This window comes from Amblyraja radiata, chromosome 4, assembly GCF_010909765.2.
Source record: "Amblyraja radiata isolate CabotCenter1 chromosome 4, sAmbRad1.1.pri, whole genome shotgun sequence".
In the NCBI taxonomy this organism is placed as follows: Eukaryota; Metazoa; Chordata; class Chondrichthyes; order Rajiformes; family Rajidae; genus Amblyraja; species Amblyraja radiata.
This window is the reverse complement of record NC_045959.1, coordinates 30,712,451-30,730,543: the sequence shown is the minus strand read 5'-3', so window position 1 is coordinate 30,730,543 and position 18,093 is coordinate 30,712,451. Positions and strand designations below refer to the sequence as shown.

The 18,093-nt window shown below is 43.4% G+C and overlaps 1 protein-coding gene across 2 annotated transcripts in view; it reads left to right on the top strand.

Annotated features, from left to right (window-relative positions):
* deptor (DEP domain containing MTOR interacting protein) overlaps positions 1 to 18,093 on the top strand; it is an 81,414-nt gene that overhangs the window by 43,776 nt on the left and 19,545 nt on the right. For both annotated transcript variants that reach the window (XM_033019188.1, XM_033019187.1), the window contains exons 4-5: positions 2,526 to 2,649; positions 9,685 to 9,863. In XM_033019188.1, the coding sequence (XP_032875079.1) occupies positions 2,526 to 2,649; positions 9,685 to 9,863 (303 nt within the window). The remainder of the gene's footprint in view (positions 1 to 2,525; positions 2,650 to 9,684; positions 9,864 to 18,093) is intronic.

Here is an 18,093-nt window from a genome sequence, read left to right as displayed (position 1 = left end):
GTGTGGTCTCACTAGGGCTCTGTACAACTGCAGAAGGACCTCTTTGCTCCTATACTAGACTCCTCTTGTTATAAAGGCCAACATGCCATTCTCTTTCTTCACTGCCTGCTGTACCTTCATGTTTACTTTCATAGACTGATGAACAAGGACCCCCAGATCCCATTGTACTTCCCCTTTTCCCAACGACGCCATTAAGATAGTAAACTACCTTCCTGTTTTTGATACCAAAGTGGATAACCTCACAGTAATCCACATTAAACTACATCTGTCATGCATCTGCCCACTCCCCCAACCTGTCCAAGTCACCCTGCATTCTCATAGCATCCTCCTCATAGTTCACACTGCCACCCAGTTTTGTGTCATCGACCATGAAGGCGACTCCCCGGCAACCACCCCGCGAACATGTGGCGAGCATAGTCTCCTGCAGTCGCCTAAAAAGTAGCCAAAGTGTGACAGGCCCATTAGGAGCAATTCTGTCTCTACATTGAGATCCCATCACAATGCTGCTCCAATGGAACTCGATACAGAATTTTCAACAATGTATCTTTAGGGATACAATATAACCTCTATTTTTCAGCCTGTGATTTCATGTTATTGGGTCAGAATAACCTCTGACAATCTACTTTACCTATCTTGTCAATACTCCAATTGTATTGCATTATAAACTTGTTCTTTAAATTTGTCTTTTGCTAAATATTGTCAACAGGATTAAGGGGACGATGCAAAGATTGGCAACTTTATACATGAAATATATTTAGCATCCCCCTAATGCACATTTTACTATCGTCAACAAACATGTTTTGTTGAAATTGGTAAAGATCAGGATCATCCCAGATTTGATTCACCTGTTAAAAAGGAGTTCAAGTAGAGTTAGGTTAAGGCTTTTTTTATTGTCACATGTACTGAGGTTTGCATGTATTCCAAACAGATTGGATACACCATACACAGATACAATCAGTTCACACTCAAGCACAATAGATGGAGTGAAGGGAGAGATACAGGATGCTGAATATAGTTCTCAGAATTGTCGCACATTAGTTCCATAGACAAAGCCCAATGTCCTCAATGGGGTAGAGGTGAATCAAACAGTACACTAGCTTATGGAAGGACCATTCAGAAGCCTGATAATGAGGGAAGAAGCTGTACTTTGGTTCTTGTTGCTCCAACCATCTTGTGCAAGTGTAAAACATTTTAAATTCAACACGTTGAAGAAAACTCGTCAGCTTTCTTACGTTGCATAAATTATCCCAAGTCGTCATTTATACAGTGCCATTTCGGATCAGAAATATAATCTAGTTTTGGTTAGTTTGAGAGTGGAGCAATTGTAGGTTTGATGGAAGTAATTTTCTGTAAATTATTGCTTGCATGGTGTAGGTATGTTGCAAAGCCTACCTGAAGCGTCGTTGAAAATCTGCCGCTGCGGGTGTGCGCGATTTTGGCGCCGTTTAGAGGGGGGCGGGTTTAAAACGCGATTTTCTCTAGGCTGTTCAAATCGAAGATGTTCAGCCTAGTTAATTATTAACGAAAAATCGCTGGAAGACCCCGTCGCAAAAGCTATTATTAGTTTTAAAGGCCTCGTATAATAGTTATAGTAGTTTAAAAATCAATCTCTAAACCCGCGACCGCCAGCAACCGCAGGGTCTCATAAAGCAAATAATTGAAGGAAGGCTGTATATTTTTACATTAAAAAGGGCTTCTAAAGATCCCTTTATACAAAGTTTAATATTGCGAGTAGCTCATTTTGGGCCCATTATATCCCGCAGTATTTTTCTCGGCATATGGGGGCACAAATCTACCGCAATGTGAACGTTCTAAACCAGCGCGTTCCACAGGGACCCACTAGAAAGCTGATTTAAATGGGCATTTATTTACAGCAATTGAGCACTAAATTCCTTCCATTTGGTCTATAAATTAATGTAAATGAGATTTAAAAATCATGTTTTATTGTGAATTATTTGTGAATATTATTTGGACATTTAGGCTATTTAAAAATGTTAATCATTTATTAAGAAATGGATAGATGTTTAGATCTAGTAATTGAAGTCTGAAATTAGCTACAATTAGGTAACTAACTAATTATATGCTTTAATTTCAGGTCATCCAAGTAAGATTATTTTATATTTGTTTCAGAATGCTTCAATCTATGATAACTGAAAATTTCATTCAGTTCTCTTAATTTTTAAGAAAGTTATGGCCTTTTGACTGTTCACGATCACAGCTTTTTTGTTATGTCCATAGAAAATCAATAGGGAACAAGATGCTCATTTCCGAGTATGAAAATGGCCATAACTTTTTAAATACTTGAGATATGAAAGTGAATTAGGTGTCAAATTAAACTTATTTTTATGCTTTATCTGATGGGATAAATTACAGACTTGATTTTTAAAATCTCAAAATTTTGTAACATTGCTACATGGTGTGTTGACCCTGCAGTAAACCATTCCTGTAATGCCCTGACTGTAATGGCTCATTCTGACTTCACAAAGTAGATGATTTTTTGTTGTTGTCCTGTGCTTCCTTTTTAGTTTGTGATGAACATAAGGAATTTAAGGATGCCAAAATTTTCTACCGATTCAGAAAAGATGATGGCACTTTCCCATTGGATAGTGAAGTGAAAGTTTTCACAAGGGGCCAAAGGATATATGAAAAGTAGGTGGATTCTATTTGTCTTAAAATGATGAGATATAACATATTTGGATTATGGTCATCTTTGTCCACTGATTACCACACAGGACATGATAGTACAGCTCCAAGTGTTGAACTGCTGTAAAAACATGTCTGAAACCCTAGAATTACTATGCACCAAGGTAGTGAATGTTGCAGGCTGATGCATTAGAGTTGACGGCTGAATTTTTTGTTTGCATGTTTGGAGTGGTCAGCTAGGAATACAGAGAGAGAGAGAGAGATGAAATTTAAGTTTGTAGGAAGGAACTGCAGCAAAGATAGATGCACAAAGCCGGAGTAACTCAGCCGGTCAGGCAGCATCTCTGGAGAAAAGGAATAGATGATGTTTCTGGTTGAGATCCTTCTTCAGACTAAGAGTCGGGGTAGAGAAACGAGAGATGTGAAAAGGTATAAAGAAATAAATTAATGAAAGGTCCATTGTTGGCTGTGGGGAAGATGATCATGAGCGATGCAAACAATGAAACTAAGCAGGATGACGGTGAGCATGTACGATGACTTGGACGGGGGAAGAGAGAGAGAGGTGATGCAAGGATGATTTGGTTAGAGACATAATTCATACCACTGGGTTGTAAGGTGCCCAAGCGAAATATGAGGTGCTGTTCCTCCAAATTGTATTTGGCCTCACTCTGAATAGTAGAGGAGACCCTGAACAGAAAGGTCAGTGTGGGAATGGGAAGGGTTAGTTAAACCGGGAGGTCTCCTTGGCCAAAGCAGACTGAGCAAAGGTGTTCAGTGACATGATCGCCAAGCCTGCGCTTGGTCTCACCAATATATAGTAGTCCACACCTGGAACAGCGGATAGAGTAGATGAGGTTGTAGGAGGTGCAAGTGAACCTCTGCCTCACCTGTCGGGGTCCCTGGATAAAGTTCAGGGAGGAGGTATAGGGACAGGTGTTGCATCTCCTGCGGCAGCAAGATTAAGTACCTGGGGAGGGGATGGTTTGGGTGCACCTGAATCATCACTTATTCCTTCTCTCCAGAGATGCTGAGTTGCTCCAGCTTTTTGTGTCTTATCTTCGTTGAAATTTAAGTTGTCTGCAAGTTCAATGGGTGGTGAAGCAATGGTCGTGGTGGGTTTGGAAGGTCTTTTCTTAGCCCACCCTTCCATGAGCAGTATTAGATTTGTGCAGTTGAGTTAGTTTGGTGATTATAGAAAGTGCATGCAAGTTGCCTCCCGCAATTTAATGGGACCTTCCAAAGATGACTTTTGTTCGATTTTGGAGTGCTCTGGCAAAAGCAGGGTAGTGTTAGGATACTGCGCTTCCCTCTAACAGCTCTGAGATGGATGTCAGTCTATTATGTTATAAAGGCACATGAAGATGCACTGGAGGAAGAAGTCTGTTTAGCGAACCAAGGTGAACATGTGAGGTAATCACAGCTGTATGGTGATAGTGCTGGAGGAAGCACGTTAATGATCAGTAAATCTAATAATGAACCTGCCCTGTATTCTAAAGTGCGGATTATTCACTCGCCCTGAACCTCCCGCCAACATTGTAAATCTTCTCTGATCAATTCACATACAATGCATTCAGAAAGTATACAGACCCGTTCACTTTTTCCACATTTTGTTACATTACAGCCATATGGATTAAAACAGGTGTTTAGACATTTATGCAAAGTAATTGAAAATAAATGACTGAAATATCACATTTACATAAGTATTCAGACCCTTTGCGATGACATTCAAAATTGAGCAAAATTGTCTGAAGACCTCCGGCAGGAACTGGGAGATTAGTCAGGATCGAGGGAAAGATGAATGGAGCAAAGAGATCCTTGATGAAAACCTGCTCCAGAGCGTTGTGGACCTCAGACTGGGGCTGAGGTTCACCTTCCAACTGGCCAATGCCCCTAAGCACACGGCCAATATAACGCAAGAGTGGCTTCATGACAAGTCTGTGAATGTCCTTGAGTGGCCCAGCCAGAACCAGGACTTGAATCCAATTGAACATCTCTGGAGGGATCTGCAAATAGCTGTGCATCGACGCTCACCATCCAACCTGACAGAGCTTGAGAGGATCTGAAGAGAAGAATGGGAGAAATTACCCAAATACAGATGTGCCATGCTTGTAGCTTCATACCCAAGAAGACTTGAGGCTGTAATCGCTGCCAAAGGTGCCTCAACAAAGTACTGAGTAAAGGGTCTGAATACTTATGTAAATGCGATATTTCAGTTACCATATTTCCCTGCATTGAAGACGCTACTTTTTACCCAAAACATCTTGGAGGCCTAGGTTAGGTTGTTAGCCAAGGAAGATAGATTTGGCTATCCCTCAGTTCAACAACATCGTTCTTGATGTTGCTGTACTGAGGGATAGCCAAGTCTATCCCTCATTGCTGGCAGCTGATGGGAAGCAGCAGTAAAGTGGGAAGCGGCTGTAAAAGGACAGCGCTGCGGGGGGGGGGTGGGGGTGGGGGTGGGGGCGGGGGGGGGGGGGGGGGGGGGTGGGAAGAGTTCCTTTCTAGGGGTAAAGTTGCAGGGAGGGCAGGAGCGTTGAGAAGGAGGGAGACGGGGATCATGCCAGCAACTCAATCTGAAATTGTAGCAAACATTTCCTTGGATGTATCAGTAAAGGCAGCGATGAGGTGACAACTGTCATTGATGGTGTGCTTCCATTTCTTCAGACCTGCTCATTTCTTCATTACTGCGGCTGCCTTGTGTTGCTTTAGCTGCTGAGGGAAATGGGCTCTTTCTAACCATCCTTGAAATGCTGGAGCTTTCAGTTTGCTGAGCAGTTTATTACCAACTGGGGAAAAAAAATAAAACCCAACGGGAAAATGTGTTTGGAAGGCTGGTTACTGTGACTGGAAGGCAGTAACCATGACTGGAAGGCTGGTTACTGTGAATATCTGCAGGATGTGGAGCCAAGTCCAATGCCATTTGTGATTTTAAACATTGCTTCTGCAATCGTGAGAAAGGACACAGTAGACTGCAGAAATATTGGAATTAATTAGACCTTGGATAGAAAAATGCGCATACTTTTCAATCTGCAGAAGTGTGAGATGATCCACTTGAAGAGTGAATGAGGCAAGGGCTTGCACAGAATGTTGGATGCTGATATGCAGAATCCTTGGCAAGTAAATGAAGGCAGAATGTCAGAATAAGGGCAAAGTCTTTGTTGCCTGAGTATGGAATATGGTGTGGCACGGTGGCGTAGGGGCAGAACTACTGCCTTACAGCGCCAGAGACCCGGGATCGATCCTGAACTCAGTGCTTATCTGTGCTGAATTTTACATTCTCACCGTGACCTGCGTGGGTTTTCTCCGAGGCCTTCAGTTTCCTCCCACACTCCAAAGACGTAGATTTGTTGGTTAATTGGCTTGCTAAATGTAAAATTGTCCCTAATGTGTGTAGGGCAGTGCGGGGATCACTGAATGGTGCGGGCTTGGTGGGCCGATGGGCCTGTTTCCGTGCTGTATCTCCAAACTAAACTAAGAGTAAGACTGTTCTCAATGGGATCACGATGAGAATCCTGCAGTGTCTGGAATAAGTTTGAGAGCAAATATAAAAATGGGGTTGTGAAGATGTTGCCAAGGTGTGCGATTTCAGGTCTGAAGAAGGGTTGGGTAGGGTGGAGTGAATTTCACTGCCATTGATGTTAAGAAAGGAATTGTTGTATATCAAAAATAGTTCTTAAAATTGTAGTGGAAAGACCCTTCCTGAGCAGTGTGGTCAATAAACAGGCTATTCTCATGTTTGTTCGGAGTTGAATATGATTTAGCATAGTCAGTTCATTTTGTGAACACTAATTTAAAAATCAAACCATATTAATTTTAGTTCTAATTGTTGTCAAAATCATACTGGATTTGTGTCCGTCCTATATACAATACAATTCAATTTATTGTCGTTTGGACCCCTTGAGGTCCAAACGAAATGTCGTTTCTGCAGCCATACATTACAAAACAAAAAGACCCGAGACACAACACAGTTTACACAAACATCCATCACATCGTTGTGATGGAAGGCAAAAAAAACTTATCTCTCCACTGCACTCTCCCCCCCGATGTCAGAGTCAAAGTCAAAGCCCCCGGCTGGCGATGGAGATTGTCCCGCGGCCATTAAAGCCACGCCGAGTGATGCAAGGTCGCGCACCGGGTCTTGGTGTTAGAGCCCCCGGCGTGCGCTCGCAAAGTCCCGCGGCCATTCCAAGTCGCGCGGGGCGGTGCTGTAAGGCCCCGCTCAGGTGCTCTTCAACCCCGCAACTCGGGCGGGAGAAGTCGCCGTTGCAGAAGCCCCGAAAAGCGGTCACCCAGCAGGTCTCCCGGTGCCGCCGTCCGCCAAACCCGCAGTTGCAGCCTCCGAATCTCCGGAGGTCGGGTGGCAGCAGCGTCCACCACAGCTCCACCCGCTCCGGACTCGGCCAGCCCCGTGACGGTGAGTAGTCGGCAGCTCCGCAGCTGGAACCCCAGGTCGTTCCTGTTGGAGGCCGCTCCACGTTGCAGCCCCAACGACAACGGAGACCCGACAAAGAAAAGGTCGGGTCTCCCGTGCAGGGGAAAGATTTTAAAGTTACCCCCTCCCCCCCCACACCACCCCCACCCCCCCCCCCCCACACACACATACCCCAACAAAAAAAATAACAAAAACTACATAAAACTACATAAAAACGAGACAAAAAATAATAAAACACAGACGGACTGCAGAGGCCGCTGCTGACGAGAGTCGCGCCGCCTACCCATATCTTCCTGTAATTCCACATTCTTGACAAATATTACAGTTAGCATTTGCTGTGTATTTGTTAATAATAGCTGTAACTCTGAGCAGTTCAGTGCATCTACTCAAAACTCATCAACTCCCATTATTGTTCATCAGTTGTGGGAGCAGAATTAGGCCATTCGGCCCATCAAGTCTACTCCACCATTCAATCTTGGCTGATCTATCTTTCCCACTCAACCCCATTCATAACCCATTCATACCCCATTATTTAAACTACACCTCCTCCCAAAAAGACAAACTGCTGGAGTAACTCAGCCGGTCAGGCAGCATCTCTGCAGAACGTGGTTAGCAACTGCTGTTCCTTGTGTCTACACATCCTCCCAACTTGCTGTCCTCTTTCTTTAGTAAACGAGGCTTCCACCCTGCTGTCGTACATGGACTCCTTGCCCACATATCTTCTGTATCCCTTGTTTCTGCTCTCCTCTCTACTACTGTGAGTTATCTTGGTCCTTTCACCCCTCCAGCCTCTGCATTCAACACCAATTTCATCCCCTTTCCCGATGTGACTTGTTGTCAGTTGCTACAAGTTTTGACCAATATAACAGTTGTAAAGGGGCTGTCCCACTTGGACGACCTAATTGGCAAGTTTAGAAGAGCCTCCTTCGACTATGTGGAAGACCAGCTTCGACTAGCTACGACTAACTTCGGGAAAATTGGACACCGAATAGTGGAGAGTGAAGAGGACCTCCCTTCAACCTCCCTTCGACTATGATGAAGACTACCTTCGACTACCCTCGATTACCTACGACTAACATGCCGAACTACTACGTAGTAGACTACTACGACCTACTACGACTAAACCTACGAGTAAAAAAAGTATCAAAGTTTTCCATGACGACCTTTTTGTACTCGCGGGCATTTTTTAACATATTGAAAAAAACGCCGCGACCTATCTGAGGCCTCGAGTACGCGGAGACCATTCTCGAGCATGAAGGAGAGTTACGAAGACCTCCTACGACCTCGTGACGACCATGCTGCGATTATGAGTCGTGGGCAAACTCGCCAGAACTCATGGATTAGGTCGCCCAAGTGGGACAGGCCCTTAACCGTTTCTTAACCAAAATGGAGTTCATTTAGTACTATTGAAGCCCGGGGTCCATTTTGGAAAATTTAACAATGAATACATATTGAAATTGTGGTCCACTCTTATGGCAGATGTGAGGTTAAGATTTCCTCCTAATTTACATGCAGACATGTGCTACAATATAGATGAAGGTTGATGTAATGTTACAAATGGAGCAGGACTCTACAGAGAGAGTTCCACTGTGCAGACCCTGTTGTATGTGACTGCAATACTGTTATTTGCAATCGCATTTGGAACAACAAATGAACACTTAGAGATGATCATTTGCCATTTCCAAGCGACAAAATGTTAAAATACAAATCTAGTTTAAATGTTGAAATAAAAATCTGTTATTTGAAGAAAAGTAACTATTTGTTCAATTCAAATTAATTCAATCTGAACCATTCTAGTTAAGAAATACTGGCTAGTCTATTTATCCAAGTAATACCTTCTTAATTTCATGGTGGTTCTATTTCATATAGTAAAAGCTTGTAAAAGGAAACTATCGCTTAAAGAAAGCAAGCATTTTGGCATGGTGTAGTGTCAGGCACGTGCCGTGTGTAATTACTCAGGGTAGGTAGTCTGTCGGCATTTTGCCATGGTGTCGAATAATGACACAAACTAGTTAGTTATGTATCTTTGATTTTACTTGGATTTTCTAGACCGGTGTCCTGTACTCTTTAAATTATCCTTTCTCTCCTTTTCCTTTTTGTATCCCCTATCATGATGTTTAGTAAACAAACATAGGAGAGGAAAATTAGCAGGGATCGGTCTTTAGAAATATTTACATGCAAAGCCTGCAGCTGTCTTTTTGTTAAATACCTGGTTGCAAACATATTAATTTCACTGGCTGTGAACAAATAAGTAAATTAAAGTTGTAACTTATGTTTTTGTATTTTACCCATTAAATTAATATTTCTTTAATATTGAAGATAATCTCATCATCCTTTTTCTATGTTGAGCCAATTTTCCCAAGCCGAAATGTTCCACTTGGAAGTCAGGAACCTGAATCATTTTATAATAACTTCTGCGCAAGAAGTGGACATTAATGTTGTTTTCAAGAATAATTTGTAAAGCAATCCTGAATGCTCTCATGTCATTTATATTTTGGCTTGGATTCAAGAGCTACTTGTAGATTTCTGTTCTTCCTAAGGTCAGCCATGGCTTAAATAAGCACAACTATTTTAAGTTGATGGCTATATTTTTATCTTTGCCGTGATAGATTGATGAGTACAGAAAACTTCCTAATGCAAACACGGGAGGAGGAAGGAATGAAATACCAGCGGGCAGTCATTGCACGGGAATTTATTGACTGGCTGATACAAGAAGGAGAGGTTACCATAAGGAGTGAAGGTGAACAGCTCTGCTGTAGACTGCTGGAGTACGGCATCATTCAACATGGTGAGAAATTGATTATTTGTTACAACATGAAATGCTACGTAATGTGCTTTAGAAACAGAAGCATAGAAGAATAGGTGCAGGAATAGGTTATTCGGCCCTTCGAGCCAGCACCGCCATTCAATATGATCATGGCTGATCATCTAAAATCAGTACCCCGCTCCTGCTTTTTCCCCATATCCCTTGATTCCTTTAGCCCTAAGAGCTAAATCTAACTCCTTCTTGAAAACATCCAGTGAATTGGCCTCCACTGCCTTCTGTGGCAGAGAATTCCACAGGTTCACAACTCTCTGGGTGAAAAGTTTTTCCTCATCTCAATCCTAACAGGCCTGCCCCTTATTCTTAAACTGTGACCCCTGGTTCTGGACTCCGCCAACATCAGGAACGTTTTACCTGCATCTAGCCAGTCCAATCCCTTAAATAATTTTATGTTTTTATAAGATGCCCTCTCATCCTTCTAAATTTCAGTGAAAGGGTATCCCTCAATAGCAATAATGTCCTTACTCAAATTAGGAGACCAAAATTGCACACATTACTCCAGGTGCGGTCTCACCAGGGCCCTGTATAATTGCAATAGGACCTCCTTGCTCCTAAACAAATCCTCTAGCTATGAAGGCCAACATGCTATTAGCTTTCTTCACTGCCTGCTGTACCTGTATGCTTACTTTCAGTGACTGATGTACAAGCACACCCAGGTCTCGTTGCACCTCCCCTTTTCCTAATCTGACACCATTCAGATAATAATCTGCCTTTACTGTACTTGCCACCAAAGTGGATAACCTCACATTTATCCCCATTATACTGCTTCTGCCATGCATCTGCCCACTCACCCAACCTATCCGTCACCCTGCAGCCTCATAGCATCCTCATCGCAGTTCACACTGCCACCCAGCTTTGTGTCATTCGCAAACCTGGAGCTGTCGCATTTAATTCGCTCGTCTAAATCGATATATATTGTAAACAACTGGGGTCCCAGCACCGAGCCTTGCGGCACCCCACTAGTCAGTGCCTGCCATTCTGAAAAAGACCCGTTAATTCCTACTCTTTGCTTTCTGTCTGCCAACCAGGTCTGTATCCCTGCCAATACCCTACCCCCAATACCATGTGCTCTAATTTTGCACACTAATCTCTTGTGTGGGACCTCGTCAGCTTTTTTGAAAGTCCAGATACACCACATCCACTGGCTACCCCTTATCCATTATACTTGTTACATCCTCAAAAAATTCCAGAAGAATTTAATATACTGTTATGATAAAATATAATATTTTTACTTCAAGAGAAAGAGAGACAAAGTGCTGGAATAGCCTAGTGGGTCAGGCAGCATCTCTGGAGAATGTGGATAGGAGATGTTTCAGGTGAGGCCATTCCTCAAATTGTGTTCCAGCACTTGTCTTTTTTGTAGATCAGCACCTGCAGCTCCTTGTTTCTGTTTTTGCTTCATTGTGGGAATTGCAAACTGAGGGAGATTGTACATATTCCTACCCTTTCCTGATTCATTTCAGAGTTGTTTCTAAATATGTTTAATATTCCCCTGTAGTAATTACATTTTGAATAGTTAAATGTTAGTTGGCGATGCCCATCCTGGAAAATTATTGCTTTTCAAGATGGCCTGCTTTTACCTAAGTTTGTCCATAATAGCTTCCCAAAGCCCCTTGTGCTGCATGATGAGTAAGCCTTTCATTAAATCTGATCTGATCTGGTGCTGGTCAGGTGTGCAATGCACAGTTTGACCAGAGGAAACTCTGGGGTCCTGTTCCCTTGTATTTCTTTATTCCCCTCGTGGGATGTATTGGGCTTGTTTGAAAATGGGTTGTTTTCAGTTATAGCACATTAAGTGGAAGAGCCGGAGGACTCTTGATGGCTGCTGGTATGTTTGAAACTCGAAGAAGTAGTATTTCTTTCAGGGTGAAGAGAGAGAGAGTGAGGGGGGGTGGAGGGGGAAGAGAGGGATGTCAGCAACAGTTTGTTGATGGTGGCACACTTTACAGTTGGCATACTTACATTTTCATGTCAAAATTGAGAAGGCCTTTGAAATAAATAAAATTATTTGCTCTGAAAAGCAACTTTATTTCAGTAACAACAATTTTAAAAACATCAAAATTCTTTGCAAAGCTTTAAAAAAAAAAAAAAAAAAAAAGTTCACCATCTTCTGAGCTTTGAAAGTCTGATGTTTTCTTCTGCTCCTCTACAGGGGGCGTCTACGAGCATGTCCTGTAAATGATGACTCTGTAGCAATGTGACGCTATCTAGAACCTGATATCTGTAAATGAGCAACTTCACCTAATAAAACACGCCTTTTTAACTTGTTAACATTGTGCAACATAATAGATGACCTTACAAAGCACTTGCGGTGTGATCTACGTGGAAAGAAAAATGCTGGAATTCCAATCTTTTTGGAGGTATTGGTAATGATTTACTACTGTTACTTGTACGTAGATACAGTGAAAAACATTGCCTGCTGTCCAAGTAAATCATCGATACATGATTACAATCAAACCATATACGATTACAATGTCGTTCCAAAAGAGAAAGGAAAACATGCTGAATATAGTGTAATAGAGAGAGTGCCATTTTTTTCCTATTGAATAGTTTGATAGGGAAGAAGCTGTTCTAGAATCTGGTACTTGCTTTCAAGTACATATCTTCTGCCTGATGGGAGAGGAGGTAAAGACTACGGTGTGAGTGGATCTTGATTTTGTCTGCTTTCCTGTGGCAGGGCAAAGTCTAAGTGGAGTCAACGGGGGTTGGGGCAGGATGGTGGAGGGGAGGGAGGCTTGTCTGTGATGGGCTGGGCTGGATAAATAACATGCAATTTCTTCCGATCTTGGGCAGAACAGTTGCCAAACTAAAACTGTGGTGCATCCTGATTAGGATTCTTTCTATGATGCATCTGTAGAAATGTATTGATCACATAGAGGTGAAGTTCATAAGCTGTAGGGGCAGAATTAGGCCATTTGGCCTATCTGGCCGACTCCACCATTCAATCATGGCTGATCTATCTTTTAGATAGATAGATTTATGCCAGTTGGAAGAGTGGGCTGAAAGATGGCAGATGGATTTTAATGCTGATAAGTGTGAGGTGCTACATCTTGGCAGGACAAATCAAAATAGGACGTACATGGTAAATGGTAGGGAATTGAAGAATGCAGGTGAACAGAGGGATCTGGGAATAACTGTGCACAGTTCCCTGAAAGTGGAATCTCATGTAGGTAGGGTGGTAAAGAAAGCTTTTGGTATGCTGGCCTTTATAAATCAGAGCATTGAGTATAGAAGTTGGGATGTAATGTTAAAATTGTACAAGGCATTGGTGAGGCCAATTCTGGAGTATGGTGTACAATTTTGGTCGCCTAATTATAGGAAGGATGTCAACAAAATAGAGAGAGTACAGAGGAGATTTACTAGAATGTTGCCTGGGTTTCAGCAACTAAGTTACAGAGAAAGGTTGAACAAGTTAGGGCTTTATTCTTTGGAGCGCAGAAGGTTAAGGGGGGACGATAGAGGTCTTTAAAATGATGAGAGGGATAGACAGAGTTGACGTGGATAAGCTTTTCCCACTGAGAGTAGGGAAGATTCAAACAAGGGGACATGACGAGAATTAAGGGACAGAGGTTTAGGGGTAACATGAGGGGGAACTTCTTTACTCAGAGAGTGGTGGCTGTGTGGAATGAGCTTCCAGTGAAGGTGGTGGAGGCAGGTTCGTTTTTATCATTTAAGAATAAATTGGATAGTTATATGGACGGGAAAGGAATGGAGGGTTATGGTCTGAACGCAGGTGTATGGGACTAGGGCAGAATACGTGTTTGGCACGGACTAGAAGGGTCGAGATGGCCTGTTTCCGTGCTGTAATTGTTATATGGTATATGGTTATATGGTTATAGACCTTCAGCCAAGAGACATTAGGTTAGACGAACTAGGTACTAATGTCTGACTATGGGAGTGTGTAGGGGGTCACCTGAAATGAACGGAATTTGGAGTCTGCCGGGTACCACCCGCCGCGTGTAGACCTGGGGGACCCCCCTAGGGGCCAAAAAATGGGTGCTAAATAGATGAGCGAGGTACCATTTGAAACCACTACCATGGCGTGCTCACTGCCGCGCACACATCAACAACACAAACGGCAGACATTTTTCCCACTGCAAAAGACCGCCAGACCCCTCACAAAGGGCCTAAAGAATGGGCTAGCATATAGACGAGCAAAGTACCACTCAAAAATAATGCCAAATGAACAAGTTGAGTTCATAGAGTACAAAATGGGTTACGCCAGACAGATAGTCTGCTGCACTATAGGTACCAGACACCCCAAAAAATGGACACCTTAGACCCTGCTGTCCAACTAGGCCAGCCTAGATATTGTGGGTACCAGTTGAAACCAAGTTATTTTATTCTGAGGCTGTGACCTCTGGTCCTAGACTCTCCCACTAGAGAAACATTCTCTCCACATCCACTCTATCCAAGCCTTTCACTATTCGGTAAGTTTCAATGAGGTCCGCCCTCATCCTTTTAAATGCTAGTGAGTAGAGGCCTAGTGCCGTCAAACGCTCATCATATGTTAACCCAATCATTCCTGGGATCATTCTCGTAAACCTCGTCTGGACCCTCTCCATCGCCAGCACATCCTCCCTCTGATATGGTGCCCAAAACTACTCACAATTCTCCAAATGCTGTCTGATCAGTGGCGTATAAAGACAAGGCATGACTTCCCATTTTTATATTCTAGCCTCCTTGAAATAATTGCTAACATTGAATTTGCCTTCCTTACTACCAATTCAATTTGCAAATTAACTTTTTGTGAATCTTGCACCAGCACTCCCAGGTCCTTTAGCACCTCGGATTTCTGAATTCTCTCTTCGTTTAGAAAATGGTCTATCCCTTTATTCCTACTACCAAAATGCGCGACTCCACAATTTGCTGCGCTGTATTCTGTCCACTGATTCTCAGCCCACTCCCCTAACCTGTTCAAGTCCTTCTGCAGAAGTCCCTGTCTTCTCTACACTATCTGCCCCTCCACCTATCTTTCTATAATCTGCAAACTGGGCCACAAAGCCTTCAATTCCCTCATGCACATTATTGATACACAATGTGAAGAGTCGCAGCCCCGGCATCGACCCTTGCGGACCACCTAGCCACTGGCAGGCAACCAGAAGGAGCCCCCTCTATTGCCACTCTTTGCCTTCTGCCATCCAGCCAACATGTTCTCCATGCGAGTATCTTCCCGTGAAACCAGCTTAGAAACCCATAGCATCATTGTGATTGGATCAGGTCAATTGTTGGTTATACTAATGCAAAGGAAAATGAAGTTCTCAACCATCTCCAGTTCACTGCCAATGATGTTGACAGGGCGAATACTCCACCTCACTGCCTGAGGTAGACCTCCAGCTTCTTTGTTTTGCTGACGTTGAGGGAGAGGTTGTTGTGTTTACACCAGGTTACTAAATCCTTCATCTGTACTCCGTCTCATCATTGTTCAAGATCCAGTCAACTCTGGTGGTGTCATCTGCAAACTTGTGAATGTTGATAGAACAGATTTTGACCACACAGTCATGAGTGTAAAGGTAAGATAGTAAGGGGCTGCTTTATGGGGGAATGGTGTTGAGAATTATCATGGAGGATTTTTTTGTTGGATCTCCTTCCTGATTGCAGTGTATGGGCCAGGAAGTCAAGCACCTTGTTGCAGCAGGGGTTGTCGAGTCCTAGGCCCAGGAGTTTGCAGATAAGTTTGATTGGAATTACGATGTTGAAGACTGAGCTATAGTCACTAATGAAGAGTCCAACTGTCCACTAAAATACAACACCTGGGAATGCAAGAGAGAATTAGGAGCAACATTAGCAAGTTTGTGGATGACACAAAGCTGGTGGCAGTGTGAACTGTGAAGAGGATATTAGGAGGTTGCAGGGTGACCTGGACAGGTTGAGTGAGTGGGCAGATGCGTGGCAGATGCAGTATAATATAGATAAATGGGAGGTTATCCACTTTGATGGCATAAACAAGGGGGCAGATTATTATCTCAATGAGGTTAGGTTAGGTAAGGGGGAGGTACAGCTGTCACTGAAAGTTGGCGTGCAGGTACAGCAGGTAGTGAAGAAAGCTAATGGAATGTTGGCCTTCATAACAGGAGGATTTCAGTATCGGAGTAAAGAGGTTCTTCTGTAGTTGTATAGGGCTCTGGTAAGACCGCATCTGGAGTATTGCGTACAGTTTTGGTCTCCTAATTTGAGGAAGGACATCCTTGTGATTGAGGCAGTGCAGCGTAGGTTCACAAGATTGATCCCTGGGATGGCGGGACTGTCATATGAAGAAAGATTGAAAAGACTAGGCTTGTATTCACTGGAGTTTAGAAGGATGAGGGGGAGATCTTATAGAAACATATAAAATTATGAAAGGACTGGACAATCTAGATGCAGGAAAAATGTTCCCAATGTTGGGCGAGTCCAGAACCAGGAGCCACAGTCTTAGAATAAAGAGGAGACCATTTAAGACTGAGGTGAGAAAAAACGTTTTCACCCAGAGAGTTGTGAATTTGTGGAATTTCCTGCCACAGAGGGCAGTGGAGGCCAAATCACTGGATGGATTTAAGAGAGAGTTAGATAGAGCTCTAGGGGCTAGTGGAATCAAGGGATATGGGGAGAAGGCAGGCATGGGTTGTTGATTGGGGATGATCAGCCATGATCACAATGAATGGTGGTGCTGGCTCGAAGGGCCAAATGGCCTCCTCCTGCACCTATTTTCTATGTTTCTATGGTATTTATTTGTTTTAAGCTCCACGTGCCATTGCTCAGCACATTGGCTCGGTTCAACGACCACCTACTGCAGTTCGCCTACCGTCACCACAGGTCCACGGCGACACCCTCACCCTAGCCCTACACTCATCCCTGGAACACTTGGATAAGAGAGATACCTACTGTACGTCAGACTTCTATTCATAGACTACAGCTCTGCCTTTAACACCATTATACCTTCCAAGCTCATCACCAAACTCTTGGGACTTGGAGTCAGCACTCGTCTCTGCAACTGGATTCTCGTCTTTCTGACCAACAGATCCTAATCAATGAGGATAGGGGACAAATCATCCTCCGCGATCATCCTCAACACTGGTGTCCACAAGGATGCGTTCTCAGCCACCTCCTTTACTCCTTGTACACCCACGACTGTGCAGCCAAGTACAAATCTAATTCCATTTACAAATTCGCAGACAACACCACCATTGTGGACCAGACATCAAATAAAGATGACACGGAGTACAGGAAGGATATTGAGAACCTGGTGTCCTGGTGGTGAGACAACAACCTTTCTCTCAATGACAGTAAGACAAAGGAGATAGCAATCGACATCAGGAAGTGAAGTGGTACACATACCCCAGTTTGCATTGACGGCACCGAAGTAGAGATGGTTGAAAACTTCTAGTTCCAAGAAGTCAATATCACCAACAACTTCTCCTGGACCACCCATATTGAAGCAGTGACAGAAAGCACACCAACGCCTCTACTTCCTTAGAAGGCCTAAGAAGTTTGGCGTGTCCCCAACATGTCTCACCAACTTCTGCAGATGCGCCATAGACAACGTTTTATCGGGATGCTTCACAGTTTGGCTTCGGAACAGCTCCATCCAAGACCGCAAAAAATTGCAACAAATTGTGGACACAGCCCAGACCATCACACAAACCAACCTCCCTTCCATTGATTTCATTTACACCTCACGCTGCCACAGCAAGGCCAGCAGCATAATCAAGGATGAGTCACACTCTGGCCACTCGCTCTTCTCCCCTCTCCCATCAGGCAAAAGGTATAGAAGTGTGAAAACACAGCCTCCAGATTCAGGGAAAGTTTCTTTCCAGCTGTTATCAGGCAACTGAATCATCCTACCACAACCAGAGAGCAGTGCTGAACTACGATCTACCTCAGTGGGGACCCTCGGACTATCTTTGATCGGACTTTGCTGGTTTTATCTTGCACTAAACATTATTCTCTTATCATGTATCTCCACTGTATCATGTATCATGGCTCGATTGTAATCATGTATTGTCTTTCCACTGACTGGTTAGCATGCAACACAAGCTTTTCACTGTACCTCGGTACACGTCACAATAAACTGAACTTGATGACGATTCCATTGTAATCATAGATAACCTTCTTCACTCTCTGCTGCACCACCAATTTTAGTGTCGTCCACGAACTTACTAGCCATATCACCAACTGTACGTTTCATCCAAATCATTAGAATAATGAATGAAGGCCA